Raw genomic sequence first — 23,999 nt, forward strand, 5'->3', positions numbered from 1 at the left:
TGTCCTCACTGTATTGCATTGCATTACTGCAATTAGGTATCTTCTTTGCATTCCACTTTATCAGTTGTATCTTAAGAAGAGATCATTCACAACCCGTGATTTAAATAATTCGTAGCAGTGATAGTAATATCTGACCGTTACATATGGTGGCCCATACGGGGAATGATTTAAATTGATTCTGTTTTGGTTTGTTTTTGTATTTTTGGCCTGCAGTATGGCAGCAACAAAAGTGAAGACAGTCAAGTTCAGTGCTACTCATTTAATTTCCTCTATTCATGATGAAATGTCAACTATGATGCAAGAGTTGTATGTAGAGGATGAAAATAATAATGACCAAAAGTATGATGATGATGGTAATGATGATGATGATGATGATGAAATTGGAGATTTTGAGGCTCTGTGTTGGGAGCTTAAGAGGGAAGTGAAGGTTCTGAAGGCCGAAAATGGGGAAGTTAAAGGAGAATTAAATTCTCTGAGGGAACAGGTGATTAAGCTGAAAACTGATTTCAGAGAGTCTGTGGACAGTGCAGTGAACAGGGAAGTCCTCTTGAGACAGTCCTTTGATACAGCTATAACCAGTCTGAGAGAAGACCTGCATAAGCTAGAAAAGGAAACTGTGAACTGTATGTTGCGGAGGGATGACATGTTGAAAAGGGAGCTAGCTAGCTTAAAACCCACTAGCACACCAGTGACAACCAGTCCCACAGCCGTGTCCACTGATGTCAGCCTCATGCCCTTTGCGCCCGGCCGTCTGCCTGGTGCACATTCACTCTCCTCTCCGGCTCTCCTCTTCCACGCATCAACTCCAGGCGAGGTGAGAAGTGGCTCGACCAACAACACCGAGGCCCAGGCTCCTGAGTCGTCGTCAGCTGGAGCATCCCCTGTGGCTCTGGTAAACATCCCAGACGGGACCAATAGGCTCCGTGTCGACCACAGGAGGGTGACTGCTGGGACTTCACAAGACGCTCATCCGACGCCCATCATCAGCGACGTTCTGAGAGAAGCCTCTGCAGAGAGCTACTCTGATTTACCAACCTCCTTGGAAGAACTGGCCCTGGCACAAGGGAAAGACCAGGGTGTGAGGGACTTGAGGAAGGACAGCGGTCAGTCTACATCTTCACCAGACCGCGTCCGCCTCTGTGAGTTCCAGGGGGTACTGTACAGAGGAGTGCCTGGCCAGGGAGGGAAATGGCAGGTGGTCGTGCCGCAGTCTCTGGTGCCGGGGTTCCTCCGGTACCTTCATCAGAAACCCTTCGGTGGTCATCGGGGGCGACTGAAGACCCTCTTGAGAGTGATGGAGGTGGCCTGGTGGCCAAGTGTCCGGAAGGACGTGTGGGGTCATACCAAGGCCTGCGTGACATGTCGGCAGGACAAGGCAAAGAACACTAAGCCATCACCGTTACCGAACACCTGCCTTGACCAGAGGGGTTCAGGTCCAAGGAGAAGCCCTGCCAACGTTTACCTCCTGGTGAAGAAGAGACAGCAGAAGTGGGCGGAGGAGGTCAGGGGAGAGTGGGGGTGCACCAGGCTAGATAAGCTAGGCCAGAATGCCCGCAGGAAAGTAGGCCACTTTCAGCAGGGAGACCTAGTCGGGTCAGGTCGCGTCCTCTCTCACCAGGCCAACAAAACATTCTCTGCCATGCTAGCGCCTGAGTGGGGAGGACCAGCAAAAAAATAGGACAGAGACTTATCTGATTGTGATGGGAAAGCCCACCTGATGAGCAGGATTATGTGTTGGTGGTAAATATTAATTTATTAAATGCTATGTATTTGTACCAAACCCTAGATGCCGCTGGCTGGAGGGGGGGTCTATGTAGCAACTGCCACACAAGTTAAAGATGATTTATTTTAATAACAACATTTAAAAGTACATGTTCTATTATTTAATATTTCTAATTAACGCCATCTGTCAAGGGTAAGGTCCTATAAATTCTGTGCTGTCTATTGTGTGATTTTGTTATTATTTGGGGGGTTTTAAACACTATGTTTATGATTTGATATATTTTGAGTGACATGGGTCTGGAGTTGGACTGACGCCCATAAAGTAGGCGGAGGTTACCGGCTGGGAGAGACCTGACGGGGGTAGACAAACAAACTAACAGGGAGTCTGCGTGGGACCTGTATATATGTTTGTTCTTTAATACCTCGTGAAGAGAAGCTATAGCAAAAAGGACGATTGCGCTCACGGTGCGAGGAGGCTCGAGACATTCTTCGGCAACTGGTGAGATCGTCCGTCTTTTATTTATTTATTTCAACGTCCCGCGAGGATCCGAGGGTTTTCTTCCTCTTCGTTTGGAGTAGCCTATACCTGGATTACGTTCGCTACGGGGATGGATTAAGTTATTTTTATCACCTTTACTTTACTTTACTTTGGAGGGAGTTTAACGGTCGGGAAGGAACTCTTGGAGAAACAGACTTTGTTGGGAAACATCCACGGAACTATACTAAACAATAAGGGAGCGCGTGCGTGTGTGCGCGAGACACGGACATTGGTTTCATTCATTCATTCATTTCATTCAACTCTGTTTGTATATATTGATTCCTTGTTTTGAACCGTAGATAAAAGGTTGACGTGAGCTTTGCTTCTGACTGTGTTTTCTGCTGCTTATTTAGGTATCTTCTTTGCATTCCACTTTATCAGTTGTATCTTAAGAAGAGATCATTCACAACCCGTGATTTAAATAATTCGTAGCAGTGATAGTAATATCTGACCGTTACAATTTGAATTAAGTTTATACTCACTTTACAGTAGGTAGGCCTATAGGCTATAGGCCTATATGTGGTTGTTTAAATGTAAAAGTATACCTATATTAAATGACATTATAGCAATAAACTTAGCCTATATGATCAGTGATTGATCGGTGCCTGCTAATACAAATCAAACAGCAGATGCGACGATAGTCTGTATTCTGTCCAAATGTAAAAACATTTATCATTATGAAGTGTATGGCAGGCTATATGCAGTTTGGTATATCCTTCCTTTCAGAAACTCTTTGCAACGAGTCAGGACTCAAGCCAAATCAGATTCGACGTAGTAATAATAACAATAGATATTTTATAGAATAACTTTTATTTACACTGCACCCGGGGAAACAAAACAACTGGAAACGAACCGCATCACACACGGGCACCACGTCGCCCCGCAGGAGAAACGGGGGGAAATCGCCCCGGCCCACGCCGACAAAGGAGAGGTAAAAACGGCTACAGCTCCCTGGTGACAGCCCCCAAAGCGAGACCTACGGTTCTCTGAATTCTCCGACGCCGTTGTGGGATATTTTTAAATAGGCCCTTTTATGATGAATTGACCACATACATGAAGTTTAAACAACTAAATATGCTCATGATCACTGGAGTCAATGAGAGCTCAGTGACCAGCTCATGAACACTGGAGTCAATGAGAGCTCAGTGACCAGCTCATGAACACTGGAGTCAATGAGAGCTCAGTGACCAGCTCATGAACACTGGAGTCAATGAAAGCTCAGTGACCAGCTCATGAACCAACATTATTTATGAACAATTGAGACCTTTTGTAAAGTAATCACTTCTGGAAAATAACAGAAGACATTTAACACATTATTGTCTGCTGTGTTGTTATTCGATGTGTACACTGTGTAATGTTTATAGAGGTATGGTCTGCTGTGTTGTTATTCAATGTGTACACTGTGTAATGTTTATAGAGGTATATCTCCTCTATAAAAATAGAGATACCATAAAGTACAAAGTACATTTCTGAACGCACCAAGTATCGCGAGACTTCCCACCGTTTCCTGTCTGGCAGCCAAATATCGCGATACTTCGGAGCCGGAAACGATACCTGCTGCTGTTTAGATCCTCAGATAAAATTATATACTGTGCATGGCGCAGCCCAGTCACGTGACCACTTCACTTCCTTCTCAGAGCTTCCTTGAGCAAATCAAGGAAGTGTTGTGGCTCTGGCTCGCTCGCTCTGGTGGCGCAAAGCTACTTTAATAGTTTTATTAGGTTAATATTGCTATGTGTTTGTAACCGTTTTAGAAAAGCAATAAGCCACTGGAGGCCCCATCCAGCTTACCTGGTATTTTACACTGGCTGGGAGGTAGAAGACCCTGGGCTGCGCGTGGGGTCTGCCTACGCCCCCAGCCAGTGTAAAATACCCGCTAACCTGAGACCTCTCGTGGCTTATTGCTTAATTAACAACTTCAGTCCAATACACAATTTGGCCATTTTAAAATAGCCGGTGCGATGTAGTGTGAGCTTGTAGATCTGCTATTTTCTAAATATTTTTATATATTTGAAAACTTGAAATGAGACATTGCAAAAAAAATACAAAAATATATTTAGATTCTCTCTCTCTCTCTTGGCATGAGAAAACATACGTTTACATTGCACTCAAACGCTCTTTCCTGCCTTGATCTCCTTCCTGTTTTTTAACTTGTAAAACTGTGATGTAATGATGATGTAATGATGATGTAACAGCTTCTGATTCTGATCCTTTGTTGTCAACAGCAGATCTACATTTCCACAACACACATTGTGTGTGTGTGTGTGTGTGTGTGTGTGTGTGTGTGTGTGTGTGTGTGTGTGTGTGTGTGTGTGTGCGTGTTACTGCTTTGGGGTGTCTCTGTCTCAACCCCCCCCCCCCTATATCCCCGGTCTGAGAGGTGTGAAGATATGAGATCTGCTCCCACACTGTATTGTATGCCCTTATTTGGTCATATCGGAATCGGCAAGTACGCCCTGCACCAATCAGATACCACATTTTCAGGGACTAGGAAGAGCAGCAAGCATTCACGTCACGGTGCAGCCTGTATAGTGTGTGTGTGTGTGTGTGTGTGTGTGTGTGTGTGTGTGTGTGTGTGTGTGTGTGTGTGTGTGTGTGCGTGCGCTGTATGGTTTACGGCAAGTCCCAAAATCACTTGTTGCTGTGGATCGCTATGACACAGAGCTATGCTGGGACCGTCACAGAACAGATTCTATGACACAGAGCTATGCTGGGACCAACTATAACCTATCTCAAACCCTAACCCTAACCCACGGGGCAGCACACCTAAACCTAACCTTAACCCATGTCTCACCAATGACTAGTCTAAACTATAAGTATGCACCCTAAACCTAACTTTAACCCATGTCTCACCAATGACTAGTCTAAACTAAGTATGCACCCTAAACCTAACCTTAACCCATGTCTCACCAATGACTAGTCTAAACTAAGTATGCACCCTAAACCTAACCTTAACCCATGTCTCACCAATGACTAGTCTAAACTAAGTATGCACCCCGTTTCTGTCACATCATAAGATACTAATGTAATGGGTAAAATAATCACTGAGATCAACTCGGAGCAGGCAGCCAGGCAACGCTGTCTGCCTGAGCCTGGGAGCTCACTACACTACGGCAGCCAACGCTGTCTGCCTGAGCCTGGGAGCTCACTACACTACGGCAGCCAACGCTGTCTGCCTGAGCCTGGGAGCTCACTACGCTACGGCAGCCAACGCTGTCTGCCTGAGCCTGGGAGCTCACTACACTACGGCAGCCAACGCTGTCTGCCTGAGCCTGGGAGCTCACTACACTACGGCAGGCAACGCTGTCTGCCTGAGCCTGGGAGCTCACTACACTACGGCAGGCAACGCTGTCTGCCTGAGCCTGGGAGCTCACTACACTACGGCAGGCAACGCTGTCTGCCTGAGCCTGGGAGCTCACTACACTACGGCAGGCAACGCTGTCTGCCTGAGCCTGGGAGCTCACTACACTACGGCAGCCAACGCTGTCTGCCTGAGCCTGGGAGCTCACTACACTACGGCAGCCAACGCTGTCTGCCTGAGCCTGGGAGCTCACTACACTACGCCAGGCAACGCTGTTTGCCTGAGCCTGGGAGCTCACAAACACTACGGCAGCCAACGCTGTCTGCCTGAGCCTGGGAGCTCACAAACACTACGGCAGCCAACGCTGTCTGCCTGAGCCTGGGAGCTCACTACACTACGGCAGCCAACGCTGTCTGCCTGAGCCTGGGAGCTCACAAACACTACGGCAGCCAACGCTGTCTGCCTGAGCCTGGGAGCTCACTACACTACGGCAGCCAACGCTGTCTGCCTGAGCCTGGGAGCTCACTACGCTACGGTAGGCAACGCTGTCTGCCTGAGCCTGGGAGCTCACTACACTACGGCAAGCAACGCTGTCTGCCTGAGCCTGGGAGCTCACTACACTACGGCAGCCAACGCTGTCTGCCTGAGCCTGGGAGCTCACTACACTACGGCAGCCAACGCTGTCTGCCTGAGCCTGGGAGCTCACTACGCTACGGTAGGCAACGCTGTCTGCCTGAGCCTGGGAGCTCACTACACTACGGCAAGCAACGCTGTCTGCCTGAGCCTGGGAGCTCACTACACTACGGCAGCCAACGCTGTCTGCCTGAGCCTGGGAGCTCACTACACTACGGCAGCCAACGCTGTCTGCCTGAGCCTGGGAGCTCACTACACTACGGCAGCCAAGGCTGTCTGCCTGAGCCTGGGAGCTCACTACACTACGGCAGGCAACGCTGTCTGCCTGAGCCTGGGAGCTCACTACACTACGGCAGCCAAGGCTGTCTGCCTGAGCCTGGGAGCTCACTACCCTACGGTAGGCAGAGAGGGACAAGACAGGCCAACGTGACTGACCATACAACACAACAGCGAATGGGGCCATCTTGTGGCAATAGACTGTAATAGCAGTCTCTGATTAACAAAATGAAATAATACTTTATACATTGTCTTAAAAAAAGAAGAAAATAACTTCTCACTGTGTGTGTGTGTGTGGGGGGGGGGGGGGGGTACTTACAGTTCTTTTATTAATTTGACTTGTGTTTGCAGTGTTACATTTATTTTTAAATGTTTTGCAGTGTTATTTTCTTTGTACTATGTGTTTGCAGTGTTACTGTGTTACTGTACTATATATTTATTTTTTTACTTGGGGTGTGTGTGTCTGTGTCTGTGTGTGTGTGTGACTGTGTGTGTGTGTGTGACTGTGTGTCTGTGTGTCTGTGTGACTGTGTGTGTGTGTGTGTGTGTGTGTGTGTGTGTGTGAGAGAGTGAGAGAGAGAGAGTTAAAGTGCCAGTTTTGCACAGCACGATTGTAGCATAATTGTAGCTCACATCTGTGGAAAAGATTAATCCTTATTAGGAATAACTTTGCCTCCTGTGTGATATAGCTGAATATTAACATTGTATTTTAAGTAACATTAATGCTATTAATCCTATTGGTTGGTGGTTAAACCCAACCCTTTTTGTCTCGTCTGAAGTCCCACCCTGTTCTTTCCATGTTTCGCCTACAGCTCGCTCCATGCCGTTAGACTATTTAGAAATAGCAGATCTACGAGCTCGTAGCGCCAATGTGGCTCAACTCTTATAGAATATAATTATATTGTTTCAGAGTGAACATTTTTTTACTCAAATCTCAAATGAAGGTTCCGTGGCTCAAATGGGTCTGAGAGGCTAAACCTCATCAAATGGGTCTGAGAGGCTAAGGGCGCTTTCACACCCAAAGTTCGCTTAGAAGGTCCGGATCAAGGACCAAGGACCAAATATTTGCATTTTGATTTTGGTCCGTTTGGTGTTCACACTGGACTTTGTAAAGCGTACCAAATATGTAAACAAATGACACGTGGACATGTTAAGCGAACCAAATAGTGAGGGGGAAAAGAACATGAGGGGAAATCACTGTCTACAATTTTTGGGGCAACCTTCAGTCACACAGAGAGAAGAGAACAGCAACATGACAGGCAGCAACAACTTGCTATTGCATTCATTCTTATTAATTATTTTATTAGCCAAATAAGAGCAACAGATGAACAGAGGAGCAGGTGTTTGAACAATAATGTGCTTGCTGCTGAATGCTGATACATAAATTCACGGAGACGTATAGCCTACAACCAGGTATCCCCGATAAAAAGGACTTTTCTTCCATGTGTGCACCTTCACCCATGTTATTTCTGCGCATCAAATCGGCGCCGCGGCGGGCATTTCCATGTCATCTTATGGTTTGGTCAGTTGGTTATTGAGCTTCAAGTCAGAACAGCTCCGCTGCAGCTAATTGAGTTGACCTAGTTTTACGTCTTTTGCTACAGTGATGTAATCAATTAATCATTTGGGACCACCTGTGTATAGCTTATTTAACATTGGCTTTTTCTCGATACCTGCGGCCTGCGCGACATAGATGATTTTAAATATTTCTCTGTCTCTGCGTCTCTCCCATATAAATATATGGGTCTCTCCCCCAGTCCTCTCATGTGCGTGCGCGCCCACACACACACACACAAAAAAAAGGAGGGGACACGAGTTGAAAGAGAACTCGCATGAAGACTCATGCATCGCAGATTCGCATGCTTTGTCATAACTTTGCGTGGCGGCGCATGCTTAAAATAAACAGATCTACAAGCTTACATCGTGTGCCATACCGTACACCATTCCATGTCGATAACTTGTACATTTTGCGCATGTGAACCTCGTATGCTGCGCTGCGCCTCGACATATACTGTATGCGTCTACTATTAAAATCAGACTGTCAGCTGTCATATGATCCCCGTAAAAAAATACATGCTTTTATAACTATAATTATTAATGCAGCCTCACAACTGCCGACGCCCCGACGGCTATTTTGCCTATCGTCCTGTATTTGGTCCTCTATAAAGTCCGAATGCATTCACACCAGTAACGAAGCGCACCGTGGTTCGTTTGGAAGCGAACCGAGTCCGGCCTTTTTTAGCGGACCATGGTTCGTTTCTTTGATCCGCACCAGAGTTCGTATGCACGTTCACACCAACCGAACCAAAGGGGTAAGCGGACCATGGTTCGTTTTAAATGAATCAAACATGTCCGGTGTGAAAGCGCCCTAAACCTCATCAAATGGGTCCGAGAGGCTAAACCTCATCAAATGGGTCTGAGAGGCTAAACCTCATCAAATGGGTCCGAGTGGCTCAAAGGTTTGTGTCTCAAAAGTTCGTGGCTGAAAAGCCGAATACATTATGGGGCCTTGTTGAAAACCCGTCTTAGAGAATAAAATAAAAGCATTATTTGGATAACAAAGAGCAGGTCTTACCAACGTGGAGCTGGATGTCAGCGCCCATGCCCATCTCTGGCACAAAGCAGCGGTAGGTTCCATGGTCCGTCAGCCTCACCCCGGACAGCTTCAAGGAAATGACACCCTCGGACAGATCCGACAGGAACAGTGTCGCTCTCTGCCTGTCAATGGGGGAAAGCAAGTAAGTACTTTTACTTAAGTATACGCTACTTAACTACTTAAGTATTATTATTTTACAAAATATTATGGTGATTTATTCTTTTATTATTTACTATAGTCCTACTAGACCCCAGGAAATTACATCTGGCCACAAAAGATCACAGGATCTACTGAATGTGAAGGTAGATCACAGGATCTACTGAATGTGAAGGTGGATCACAGGATCTACTGAATGTGAAGGTAGATCACAGGATCTACTGAATGTGAAGGTGGATCACAGGATCTACTGAATGTGAAGGTGGATCACAGGATCTACTGAATGTGAAGGTGGATCACAGGATCTACTGAATGTGAAGGTGGATCACAGGATCTACTGAATGTGAAGGTAGATCACAGGATCTACTGAATGTGAAGGTGGATCACAGGATCTACTGAATGTGAAGGTAGATCACAGGATCTACTGAATGTGAAGGTAGATCACAGGATCTACTGAATGTGAAGGTAGATCACAGGATCTACTGAATGTGAAGGTGGATCACAGGATCTACTGAATGTGAAGGAGGCCTATACTAGGGGTGCAACGGTTTTCGGTTTAAAACCGAAACCGTTCGGTACGGCATGCACGGTTCAATACGCTCTAATGAACCGCGCTATTTCGGTTTGCATTAATTAATTTCTTACAGCTGCGAAGAATGTATTTCTCGGTCACACACCGGCCTACTTAGAAGTCTAGCACTCTATCGGTCACACACCGTCCTACTAAGAAGTCTAGCACTCTTTCGGTCACAGAAGTGTAGCACTCTGTCGGCCCACCCCCTATCCCCCCCACAGACACACACACACACACACACAGAGAGAGAGAGAGACGGCATGATGAGGAGAATCCAGCCCTCGTCTTTAAACAACTTCTTGAAAAGACCTCTCTGTGGAATAATTATTGATCGTCATACACAGAGACACACACACAGCGGAGTAACCTCGAATGAACAGGCTTCTAAGCACGCATCTTTATAAGTTTGTTCAGATCTGCTTCTGCATCTGCACTCGCTGTTTGAGTGCTAAAAGGGAGAGAGAGAGCAAAAACAACTCGTTGTTTTTTCGGAGCAGGAGAAGAATATTCCGTCTGAAAAGTCCCAACAAAATACTCCTGTCCAATCCATGACTGTAGATAGAAACCCTTCTTCTAATAATATAAGCATAATATCGCATGCAGAGATCTTTATTGTAAACTTTTGTAAATGTTTCTGTGCGACACGGCACTCTGCTGTGAATTCCTCCCCTCTCTCCCCCACTCTCCTCCGTGCTGCAAGTCTGCACCACGTGTGAGTGCATAGGTGCATTATTTTTCCCTTGAACATAATATTGATGAGGCACATTAAAATAGCAATATAAGGTTTTTTCCCCCCTTTAAAATAATGAAAAGGCAGAAATGCCTAATAAAATAATATATGCTAAAAAAAGAATAAAAGAAAATGCTATAAATAAACTTTTTTGGTGCAAGCCAGTCCCTGGACTTATGTGTGTGGGTATGAGCATGAAAGCAGCATGGTTGTTTTTCCACCTGTACCTGCAACCTAACACACACACACAAACACACGCACATATTAACTGTATATATGATGATTTTGTGTGTGCCAGGAGGCTACAGTACAGTACAGTAGAGGGTACAGTAGAGGGACCGGCACACAGAACTCTGTCATTTCTCAGCCGTTTCGGACACGGGGCGGCATTTCGGAACCGGCCCGGCACCCTGGGCGCGTTCCTGCCCCCCCCCCCCCCCCCCCCCCGGGAGCGTTCCTGCCCCCCCCCCCCCCCCCCCCCCCCCCCCCGGGAGCGTTCCTGCCCCCCCCCCCCCCCCCCCCCCCCCCGGGAACCCCCACACAGAGTTGCACCACTCACTTCACAAATGTGTGATTTTTTTATTTTACTGTACCGAAACCGAACCGAAACCGTGGCCCCCATACCGAGGTTCGAACCGAACCGTGGTCTAACTGAACCGTTGCACCCCTAGCCTATACTGGGGGGAAGCCACACAAATATGTCAGTTTGACACATTCAGTAGATCTCGTGATCTTTTGTGGCCAGATGTAATTTCTTGGGGTCTAGTAGGACTATAGTAAATAATACAAAAATGAATCACTACAAAAAAATGAATAAATTACATATTTAGCCCCATGCTCGAATGCCCCCGCCCCCCTGTCAAAAACAGCTAAAATCCCTAAAACGAAAGAAAGCAGCAAATGAAGAAAAATGAACACTAATCTTTTACTTTGTCTAATAACAACCTAAAACATGAAGCTAGGTTGATAAAAACTAAAGTTGTCCTTAACCCATTTTGGGTGGGAACCCCTTTTGGTGTCAGCATCATGTTATGCTTTAGCTATTGAAAAATAGCAGATCTCCAAGCTCATACAAACTTGTAGGTCTGCTATTTTTGAAAAATCAAAGAACGACTGACAAACATAGCTTTTTCAGAAAACTGTCAGAATGTGGAAGACATTTATAGAATCTGATCTCAGGTCAGAATGGGTTGAAGTAGAACAATGGAGTACCTGTAGGCCGGGTTCTGGTCCTGGCCATGGTACTGGGTGAGGTACCGCCCATACTGGAGGGCGACGACAAGCAGCTTCCGGCCGTCTCTGGTCCACGTCACCGTTCCCCAACCCTGCATGCTGATTGGTGGGTGGATGTGACATGGGAGGATGGCCACGCCTCCCACGCTGGCCAGCACGGGTTGAGAGGGGCCAATCACTTTGTTGTATCCAATCACCTTAGATTCTTGAAGGGATTGTGACATAAAAATAAAAAGATTTAGAATTATTTTATTATAGTCATGTTAACTTTATGAACTAAAAACAAATATAATGGACATTAAAAAAAAGACAATAACATTTAGTAATTATCTGAGATCAATCATTTCTCAGTATTCTGATATTAACATGAGGGCCACATTAAGTGAAGGTGGGGGCCTCATGTGGCCCCCCAGCCGGGCCAGCAGTTGATATTAACCTAATATTAATATTTCAGTTAAAATATAGCAAAAATAGCTGATCTACAAGCTCAAAACGTGTTTGGATGGACGTGTTTTGAGCTGGCCCTCTGGAGTGAGTGTGGAACTATAGTGGCCCTCTGGAGTGAGTGTGGAACTATAGTGGCCCTCTGGAGTGAGCGTGGAACTATAGTGGCCCTCTGGAGTGAGCGTGGAACTATAGTGGCCCTCTGGAGTGAGCGTGGAACTATAGTGGCCCTCTGGAGTGAGTGTGGAACTATAGTGGCCCTCTGGAGTGAGTGTGGAACTATAGTGGCCCTCTGGAGTGAGCGTGGAACTATAGTGGCCCTCTGGAGTGAGCGTGGAACTATAGTGGCCTTCTGGAGTGAGTGTGGAACTATAGTGGCCCTCTGGAGTGAGTGTGGAACTATAGTGGCCCTCTGGAGTGAGTGTGGAACTATAGTGGCCCTCTGGAGTGAGTGTGGAACTATAGTGGCCCTCTGGAGTGAGTTTGGAACTATAGTGGCCCTCTGGAGTGAGTGTGGAACTATAGTGGCCCTCTGGAGTGAGTGTGGAACTATAGTGGCCCTCTGGAGTGAGTGTGGAACTATAGTGGCCCTCTGGAGTGAGTGTGGAACTATAGAGGCCCTCTGGAGTGAGTGTGGAACTATAGTGGCCCTCTGGAGTGAGTGTGGAACTATAGTGGCCCTCTGGAGTGAGCGTGGAACTATAGTGGCCCTCTGGAGTGAGCGTGGAACTATAGTGGCCTTCTGGAGTGAGTGTGGAACTATAGTGGCCCTCTGGAGTGAGTGTGGAACTATAGTGGCCCTCTGGAGTGAGTGTGGAACTATAGTGGCCCTCTGGAGTGAGTGTGGAACTATAGTGGCCCTCTGGAGTGAGTTTGGAACTATAGTGGCCCTCTGGAGTGAGTGTGGAACTATAGTGGCCCTCTGGAGTGAGTGTGGAACTATAGTGGCCCTCTGGAGTGAGTGTGGAACTATAGAGGCCCTCTGGAGTGAGTGTGGAACTATAGTGGCCCTCTGGAGTGAGTGTGGAACTATAGTGGCCCTCTGGAGTGAGTGTGGAACTATAGTGGCCCTCTCCATCGTCAAAGTTGCCCACCCCTGCTCTGACAGAGACGTATACGTCTCTGTCTCTTAGGTGATTTAGGCCCTCATTATAAGAACTCTATAGAGTTCTTATAATGAGGGCCTAAATCACCTAATCCTAAATAAGATTAATCCGGCCATATCCATTAAATTAATGCTTGGAAAGGATTCAGAATCATTAACGCTCATCTTTTACTTTCTCTAATGACAACTTAAAACACGAGCCTTGGTTGAAAAAAACTAAAGTTGTCCTTTAGAGGCTGTAAATGAAGTGTGTGTGTAAAACCAGGCTGTAGTTCCGCCATGAAGCTACAGGTACGTACTTTGTGACTAAACCTTTACCCCACACACACACACACACACACACACACCACACACCAGTGACACCACACACACACACACACACACACCACACACAAAGGGGGACAAGAAAACAGGTGATAAAAGGTGGTCTCAGGTTCCCCACCCCCATATAAGGTAATGATCAAGTCACAGAGCTAGGAAGAACAGTCGGTGTCCTATAACCTGTAGCTGCAGCCTATCAGCAGGCCAGATCTTTAGGGTCCCTCCTAAAGCCCCTCCCCCCATGCATTCTGTCTAAACACGTCTGTCTCTCTCTCTGTCACTCATGAGAGGAGATACCACACAGGTCTGTGACTCTAAGAGTGTAACACATGGAACCAAATGGACCCTTATGGGTCTGTGACTCTAAGAGTGTAACACATGGTACCAAATGGACCCTTACGGGTCTGTGACTCTGAGAGTGTAACACATGGAACCAAATGGACCCTTACAGGTCTGTGACTCTGAGAGTGTAACACATGGAACCAAATGGACCCTTACAGGTCTGTGACTCTGAGAGTGTAACACATGGAACCAAATGGACCCTTACGGGTCTGTGACTCTGAGAGTGTAACACATGGAACCAAATGGACCCTTACAGGTCTGTGACTCTGAGAGTGTAACACATGGAACCAAATGGACCCTTACAGGTCTGTGACTCTGAGAGTGTAACACATGGAACCAAATGGACCCTTATGGGTCTGTGACTCTGAGAGTGTAACACATGGAACCAAATGGACCCTTATGGGTCTGTAACTCTGAGAGTGTAACACATGGAACCAAATGGACCCTTATGGGTCTGTAACTCTGAGAGTGTAACACATGGAACCAAATGGACCCTTACGGGTCTGTGACTCTGAGAGTGAAACAGAGTGTTCCACGGGCCCTGAGGCGAGATTGACAGGTCCCCCCCCTTTGGTGCTACCCCAAGCCCCCCCCCCCCCCCCCCGGTGCTACCCCAAGCCCCCCCCCCCCCCTAGCCTGGGTAAACCCACTCCCCCTGCTGGACAACATTTCATTCTGCCAGGAGGGGTGAGTCTGGCTAAATGGTAACACAAAGTCCTTAAGATTGTATCAGCTTTTGTACGAGCCAATCCGCGACCGAGCTCAGGGCTCTGTGATTGACAGCGCACGTTGGCCAATCAGGAACGATTTGAGCAGTTGATGACGTGTGAACTCCTCGACTCATTCACAACAACAAACATGGGAATGAGGAAGTAGGAACGGAACGCGTTTAGATGACGCCTCTTGTTTTGATATACGCTGATTGGCTGAAGGGGTTGTCCGTCAACGCTACTCTCCCGCCCCACAGCTAGTCTGTGACTCTGAGAGTGAAACACATGGAACCAAATGGACCCTTATGGGTCTGTGACTCTGAGAGTGTAACACATGGAACCAAATGGACCCTTATGGGTCTGTAACTCTGAGAGTGTACAAATGGAACCAAATGGACCCTTATGGGTCTGTGACTCTGAGAGTGAAACACATGGAACCAAATGGACCCTTATGGGTCTGTGACTCTGAGAGTGTACAAATGGAACCAAATGGACCCTTATGGGTCTGTGACTCTGAGAGTGAAACACATGGAACCAAATGGACCCTTATGGGTCTGTGACTCTGAGAGTGTAACACATGGAACCAAATGGACCCTTATGGGTCTGTGACTCTGAGAGTGAAACACATGGAACCAAATGGACCCTTATGGGTCTGTGACTCTGAGAGTGTAACACATGGAACCAAATGGACCCTTATGGGTCTGTGACTCTGAGAGTGAAACACATGGAACCAAATGGACCCTTATGGGTCTGTGACTCTGAGAGTGTAACACATGGAACCAAATGGACCCTTATGGGTCTGTGACTCTGAGAGTGTAACACATGAACCAAATGGACCCTTATGGGTCTGTGACTCTGAGAGTGTAACACATGGAACCAAATGGACCCTTACGGGTCTGTGACTCTGAGAGTGTAACAGAGTGTTCCACGGGCCCTGAGGCGAGATTGACAGGACCCCCCCCCCCCTTTGGTGCTACCCCAAGCCCCCCCCCCCCCCCCTCCCCTGTGATGAACGGGACAGCCTCGGGATTTGGGAAAGTTGATTAAATAGTGTCTTAATGTTTAAATTCCAGTGGTAAAGTTCACGTGGGCATGTCCGTCCATTATTATTAGAGACGTTTATACGCCGCCGACAAAGACAACTCTTTTCGTGACAAATCATGACAATAAACACAATTTTTCGGGCCGAACAAAGAATTAGAAAGTAGGAAAAAAACGGCAGGTTACAACAATTCTTTTGTTGTTTTTCTTCTTTGTAATTATTTGTTTGGTCCAAAATATTGTGTTTGTCGTCATGATTTGTCACGACAAGAGTTGGCTTCGTACGACGCTTAAAAGGTCTTTACATAAATACTTTAAGAAATGTCTATGAGGAACAATGCATTGTGATTCATTTCCTGGGCCTGGCGTCGTCATGAAAGGGGAAGGGACTGCGACGCTCTATACAGCGTCTCCCTTTAACACTGCTTATTGTTGACAGGAAATGTAGTCTTAAGGCCACCAGTAGAAGTCATTTTATACTTGGTTGCATGCTGAAAATAGCTGATCTACAAGCTCACAACGCATCGCAGATCGGCTATTTTGAGCAAGTGTAAAAACACTCATTACGACGGCATCAAGACCCACCAAAACACATTTTAAATCTTATGACATTTAGTCGACTAAAACTAGACCAACACTAAGACATTTCCAGGTGACTAAAATGTGACTAAAACTAAATGAAGTTTCAGTCCAAAGACTATGACTAAACCACCGCCCCAAGGGGGGGGGGGGGGGGTGTCCCTGCCGGCCGAGCTACTCAGCAGTGGGGGAATAGGGGTTGTGGGGGGGGGGGGGGGGCAGACTTAACAGGTTCTTGAAAGTTCTGGGTTCTGGTTATATGGAAACAGAACTTCACAGGTTCCTGCAGGAAGTTCTGGAAAGTTCTAGTTCTGGTTCCACCCCACAGTGGAGAAGAGGCCTTAGACACAGTAACTTAACAGCATGTTTGTGGGGGGGGGGGGAGAGAGAGAGAGAGAGAGAGAGAGAGAGTTGGGGGGAGGGTCAAGATAGTACACAGGAGGGAGGGGGTGGGGGGGAGAGAGAGAGAGAGAGAGAGAGAGAGCGAGAGCGAGAGAGAGAGAGAGAGACAGAGAGACAGAGAGACAGAGAGACAGAGAGAGACAGAGAGAGACAGAGAGACAGAGAGAGAGAGAGAGACAGAGAGACAGAGAGAGAGAGAGAGAGACAGAGAGACAGAGAGACAGAGAGACAGAGACAGAGAGAGACAGAGAGAGAGAGAGAGAGAGAGAGAGAGAGAGAGAGAGAGAGACAGACAGACAGAGAGACAGAGAGACAGAGAGACAGAGACAGAGAGAGAGAGAGAGAGAGAGAGAGAGAGAGAGAGAGAGACAGACAGACAGAGAGACAGAGAGACAGAGAGACAGAGAGACAGAGACAGAGACAGAGACAGAGAGACAGAGAGACAGAGAGAGAGAGAGACAGAGAGACAGAGACACACTAAGGCTGTCCCCAAACAGTTGGGGGAAGGGCGAGATAGTAGTACACAGGAGGGAGGGGGTGGGGGGGAGAGAGAGAGAGAGTTGGGGGAAGGGTCAAGATAGTACACAGGAGAGAGAGAGAGAATACAGTTTACTACCATGCATCGGAGCCCCCCCCCCCCCCCCCCCCCCCGGTCTGTAACTATATGAGTGTGTAACCAAATGGACCCTTATGGGTCTGTAACTCTGAGACAGTCACACAACAATACAGCTTTATAAATATATAATATGAAACCCTTGTACAAACAAGGGTCTCACGGACACACACACAGGGCGTCAGAGAGAGACTCGCAACACGCATGCACACACACACACACACAGGGAAACACACACGGGAACAAAGAAACTAATTTAACCCACTTTTTGTTTGTTTTGTTTTTGTTGGTGAATTAATTAAAGTCCAGACTGTATATATACCTGGCTGTAATAGCCTGAATAATGTCAACCAGAACCGTTCTGAGTGAAACTGGCCCTTAGGCTACTGGGGGGGAATCCACATTTTAACCTTTTATTTTCTACCTCTTCAATAAAGCATTACATAGCCTAGACTAGAGCCTCTCCTAGTCCTCTGGACAGCTATAGTCACACATAATAGGCTACAGCGTTAGAACTTATAAATAACAGCCTATATAGTTACTATACGTTGAATCCATTTACGAAAACCACACCCGTTTGTTTTCCCAGTGAAAAAGTGTAACGTTCTGTTTCGTTTTCAGTTAGTATTAAAGTGAGTGTAAATGACCTAGCGACCTTCCGATATCAAGACCGCTCCGCAAACCGTTCGGCCACCGCTGCCTCAACAGGGAAATTTGTCTTGGGCAAAAGTGCAGTAGTACAGTATGTTTTAGAACACAGTAGCAGCAGCATTGTACAACCATTGGAGAGAATATTCACATGGTATAGTATCACAAGATTAGAACAGTGCACATTTGCACTCAGAAAGTATGAAAATAAAAAGTACAAAAGAGTAATTCACCAGATAAGAGATTATTCACAAGGTATGCTATTTAGGCCCGACGTCGAAATTTATAAAATGTCTTTGCGCCACATTTTCACGATTTTTTAAATGATAACGTAATGTTTAAAACACCAAAAGGGGTTCGCGCCCAAAATGGGAATAATAATAATAGTATTACTATTCTGATTCATTGTATCACCCATAATAATATCACTATTGTATCACCAGCGCATGACGTTAGGAGAGGAATCAGTTGCTGTAGAATATATTTGCGAGAATAACCTATTTTTATCACAAACGTAGGCTAAATATAATGCACGTGAGACACATTCATTGTCATTAACTCACGAACACATGTTTTATTAATACGCTATTCATTAATTCCTGCCATGAAATATAAACACTTTCATTGAATTGCCGAAAAATACATGAAAACCTCATTAAGCAATTTATTGGACTGCTGTTTTTGTTAACACCAAACGTCCGTATTGCGAGCTTGTAGATCAGCTACTTTCGGTAATTCTTTACCAAAAGTAGCCGATCTACAAGCTCACAATACGGACGTCACGTTGCTTATAGATCGGCTATTTTTGGTGTACCCCCCCCCCCCCCCAGGCTTAGTGGGGGTTCATGTGGTTAATGATGAGGATGTTTTCATATTGCTGGGTAATATGGATATACTATTAATTTATTGATAATAATCATTAAGAGAATAACCTTATGATAAACATATAGATATAGACCTAAATGTTGTTTTAAGAGAATAACCTTTATCATAAACATATAGATATAGGCCTAAATGTTGTTTTAAGTGAATAACCTTTATCTTAAACATATAGACCTAAATGTTGTTTTAAGTGAATAACCTTTATCTTAACCATATAGACCTAAATGTTGTTTTAAGAGAATAACCACCATGAAGAAGAAGTCCACCTTGTTCAATTCATCAAAACATTTAGAGACATACAAATAGACACTTCTATGTAGTTAAAGAACAGAACAGGAATTCATCATAAAGGAGGTAAAAAGGGAAAGGATACATATACAGTGAGGGGAAAAAGGGGGGGTGGGGGGGATTCATATTTTACGGGGGCCAGTTTCGAATCACAGCCGTCCGTAGGTTCCCTTTGAGAGCGGTTCTGAAGGAGTCAAGGGATTCACATGTCTTAATGACTGTTGGTAGGGCGTTCCACATTTTGGTGGCATAGGAGCGAAAATAATGTTTATCAAGGAAGTGTGCGTGTGCGCGTGCATGTCGAGTGAACTGCTGAAGTCAGTTGGACATTTTCGACAAGGGGGGGGGGGCGCTAAAGCGTTTCAATTCAATTCAATTCAAAAGGCTTTATTGGCATGAGAAAACATATGTTTACATTGCCAAAGCAGAAAGAACAATAAAACAATACAGCAATATACAATCAAAACGAAAATGATGCTTTTCAACTTCCTTGATAAACATGGAAGCGACTGACAAAAGACGGGACGTAAAGGCTCGATGTTAAGGTTGAATTAGTGGTTGAATTAGTGTAAACCTACACGCCACCCCCCCCTGCACGTTTTGGATTAATTACTAATAAGTAATAAGAAACAAGCCCAAATTGATTAAATCAATAAATTACCAGCTGCATTATTATTATCTGTGGGTCTGTTGCTGTGACGTTATGCCACTTTTTAGCTGCGCTCCGCTGTTATGCTCAAATTGGTGACCCTAAAGAATTCTGAGGCAACATGGCTGGAGACATTAAAGTATTGGGAAACTTTGGGGGGGGGCAGTGTGTGACCTCATCTCAGAGCTACAGAATGAGCTGGCCAAAGCATGTAGGGGGGTCCCCACCCAGGGGGGGTCCCCGCAGAGACATGGCCAATCAAAGCATGTACGGGGGTCCCCAGAGCCAGAAACGTTGAGAAGCCTATACCTGGCTGTAATAGCCAGAATAATGTCAACCAGAACGTTCTGAGTGAAACTGGCCCTTAGGCTACTGGGGGGAGGGGAATCCACATTTTAACCTTTTATTTTCTACCTCTTCAATAAAGCATTACATAGCCTAGACTAGAGCCTCTCCTAGTCCTCTGGACAGCTATAGTCACACATAATAGGCTACAGCGTTAGAACTTATAAATAACAGCCTATATAGTTACTATACGTTGAATCCATTTACGAAAACCACACCCGTTTGTTTTCCCAGTGAAAAAGTGTAACGTTCGGTTTCGTTTTCAGACGGTTAGTATAAAAGTGAGTGTAAATGAGAATGAAGTGTAGGCCTACCTCTCACAGGTGTGTTACCGACGCTACAGACGCTGCTCCACAGCACCAACAACATGTAGAGATTAATCCGCGACTTTGATGCTGTTAAAACTCCGTTTACTGCGAAGAACGGCGACAGCGAGCGGACCTCCATCTTTGTTCTTGTTTTAGGAACCGTGGCCTGAAGTGAACCTCCCGTCCGTCCTCTGGCCGTGAATGAAGAAGTGAACTGAAGTGAACCTTCCCCCCTCTTGCCCTATCTAACCCTGAGCCTAAAGGATACCAGACGACTCGCCCCTTTATCAACACGCCCCCGTGAAATGTTGGGCGCGTTCGGAGATACCGCACACCGAAGTCTGCCGTCACTTTCAGTAGAGGTCAGTCCCCATGTTCATGTATTTTTTTTAGTTGCATTGAAATCGCCATAGGAGGATTTTTTAGATTGCTTCATATAAGAACTGTGTTTGAAAAATAAACATGTCATCCCGGCTGCTTCACTCATATGGATATGAAGAATCAACTAACTGAGAGAAAACGCTAATGTTACTGCTGCTGAATTAGTTACATTTTCGCTAGAATAAATAAATGTTTATTGATTTTCTTTACAAATAAGTATTTTCAAAACAATTTACATATATCCCCCCCCCCCCACATCCCCATGGCAGCACAAATACAAACAAAATATTATCACGAAATGTTTTGACAACAATAAATAAAGAACAAAAATAAATAAATAATAATGACAAAACGAAAAATAAAACGAAAATGAAACACATTATACATACAGTTAAACAAACAATGAGGCCAAGTTTATTTAGTAAAGCTATAATACACACAACCATTTTCCAGAAGGACACACGGATCGTAACACTATACTATGGCGACAGCTTTCATTGATTGAAATATTTATTAACAGTTTGCAGAATATACAGTACATTTCAAGCACAAACTCAATACAATGACTGTTAACTGTGAGTGGACGACCCAATTAAGCATTACACTTGTTTACAACAGGGTCCAACTTGTTCAATTCATCAAAACATTTAGAGACGTACAAATAGACATTTCTATGTAGCTAAAGAACAGAACAGGAATTCATCATATAGGAAGCAAAAAGGGAAAAGATACATATACAGTGAGGGGAAAGGGGGGGTGGGGTGGGGGGGAGTCAGATCTTACAGAGGCCAGTTTCGAATTGCAGCCGTCCGTAGGTGCCCTTTGAGAGCAGTGGGAGAGGCTGGACGGCAGACGGCTGGACTTTGAATTTCTCTAACTATAAAACTTTCATGACAGCATTATAAATATTAATATAAATATGAAAAGCTACTACAGTCAGTGAAGTCTGTTCACAGAAGTTGTTGTAGGATATGTGGGGATTATCTGACGATCGAGGTATCATTTGAGGGGGCAAAACCTTACATGTATACTAAATAATACTAAATTAAACTAAAAAATACGGGGCCGTCGGCATGGAACAAGCTCCCACTGTACCTTCGTCAGGCAGCCTCTGTAGTTTAATAACACTGTACCTTCGTCAGGCAGCCTCTGTAGTTTAATAACACTGTACCTTCGTCAGGCAGCCTCTGTAGTTTAATAACACTGTACCTTCGTCAGGCAGCCTCTGTAGACATTTTTAAAGCTCAGCTCAAGACCCACTTCTACACCCTTGCTTTTAATTGATCTATTATTTTTTTTGTTATTCATGTCCTCACTGCATTGCATTACTGCTTGTTTTTTAATGTCGTTGCCTTGCTTTTCTTTTATTCTCCATTGTTCTGTAAAGCACTTTGAGCTGCATTTCATGTCATGAAAGGTGCTATACAAATAAAGTTTTATTATTATTATTATTATTAAATTGTTTATAGGGTCAATATAAGTAAAATAATATAGCCTTTCCACAGGAGTATCTTTTTATATTTTTCCAAAAAGAATACAAACAGCCAATAATAATAATAATAATAATAATAACCCTAACCCATGGCGACAGCTTTCATCCTTCTCACCTCATCAAAAATATCCCCTTCGGTCAACTTGTGACCATGAAAATGACTTCTCCTTAAAGCTGTTGACATGAATAACCGGTTCATGGAGCGCGGCTACAAACATCACTCCTTAATATAAGGTAAAAGCGACGGACAGAAAGAGCCCCTTCAGTGATAAACAGAAAAACATCACTCCTTAATATAAGGTAAAGCGACGGACAGAAAGAGCCCCTTCAGTGATAAACAGAAAAACATCACTCCTTAATATAAGGTAAAGCGACGGACAGAAAGAGCCCCTTCAGTGATAAACAGAAAAAAACAATGTGTATTTTACATCCACGTTCAGTAAACAGTCGGCTCAGATCCACAACATCATTAAAGGGACACTTCACACTTTTTGTAAAAAGATATATGTTAATGACGTTTAGAAGCTTTAGAACACTTTCCTGGGGGTCTTTATGTGTGTAATGTGTGGTTTTAGATATTATAGATTGTATCAGTGAGCCCGGTGTCTCTGATGTCATGGACACTGGGCTCACTTCCTTCCTGGACTACATGTTGTCTCAGGTGTGTGACCTCTGACCTGCGGAGGACATGGTGAGGTCAGCGCTGGCGGTCATGTGACCCTGTCCCTCCAGGGTAAACTCCTCCCACACCAGAGGAGGAAGCGTCCTCATTCGCTGCTCGCCTCCCATCGGCACCTAACAACAACAACAACAACAACATAAACAACATAAATAAACTAAAAAAACTAAGACAAGGATTACGGCATGTCTTTGTGAAGGTACCTACCCTAGGGGACACAGGGAGAACATGTGAGGGTACCTACCCTAGGGGACACGGGGAGAACATGTGAGGGTACCTACCCTAGGGGACACGGGGAGAACATGTGAGGGTACCTACCCTAGGGGACACGGGGAGAACATGTGAGGGTACCTACCCTAGGGGACACGGGGAGAACATGTGAGGGTACCTACCCTAGGGGACACGGGGAGAACATGTGAGGGTACCTACCCTAGGGGACACGGGGAGAACATGTGAGGGTACCTACCCTAGGGGACACGGGGAGAACATGTGAGGGTACCTACCCTAGGGGACACGGGGAGAACATGTGAGGGTACCTACCCTAGGGGACATGGGGAGAACATGTGAGGGTACCTACCCTAGGGGACACGGGGAGAACATGTGAGGGTACCTACCCTAGGGGACATGGGGAGAACATGTGAGGGTACCTACCCTAGGGGACACGGGGAGAACATGTGAGGGTACCTACCCTAGGGGACACAGGGAGTGGCCCTCTGGAGTGAGTGTGGAACTATAGTGGCCCTCTGGAGTGAGTGTGGAACTATAGTGGCCCTCTGGAGTGAGTGTGGAACTATAGTGGCCCTCTGGAGTGAGTGTGGAACTATAGTGGCCCTCGGGAGTGAGTGTGGAACTATAGTGGCCCTCTGGAGTGAGTGTGGAACTATAGTGGCCCTCTGGAGTGAGTGTGGAACTATAGTGGCCTTCTGGAGTGAGTGTGGAACTATAGTGGCCCTCTGGAGTGAGTGTGGAACTATAGTGGCCTTCTGGAGTGAGTGTGGAACTATAGAGGCC

General features: G+C 45.7%; 2 protein-coding genes across 2 annotated transcripts in view; both read right to left on the minus strand.

The window, feature by feature from the left end:
- Positions 1 to 20,575, minus strand: part of LOC310873314 (uncharacterized protein) — a gene marked incomplete at its 5' end in the record, with an annotated part of 57,946 nt that extends 37,371 nt beyond the window's left edge. The window contains 3 exons of the mRNA XM_083785663.1: positions 9,046 to 9,188; positions 11,739 to 11,964; positions 20,443 to 20,575. Of these exons, the coding sequence (XP_083641789.1) occupies positions 9,046 to 9,188; positions 11,739 to 11,964; positions 20,443 to 20,575 (502 nt within the window). The remainder of the gene's footprint in view (positions 1 to 9,045; positions 9,189 to 11,738; positions 11,965 to 20,442) is intronic.
- LOC310873856 (protein NLRC3-like) overlaps positions 1 to 23,999 on the minus strand; it is a gene marked incomplete at its 3' end in the record, with an annotated part of 337,331 nt that overhangs the window by 208,001 nt on the left and 105,331 nt on the right. The window lies entirely within an intron of this gene.

This window comes from Protomyctophum parallelum (assembly GCF_964188405.1).
Source record: "Protomyctophum parallelum genome assembly, chromosome: 16".
In the NCBI taxonomy this organism is placed as follows: domain Eukaryota; kingdom Metazoa; phylum Chordata; class Actinopteri; order Myctophiformes; family Myctophidae; genus Protomyctophum; species Protomyctophum parallelum.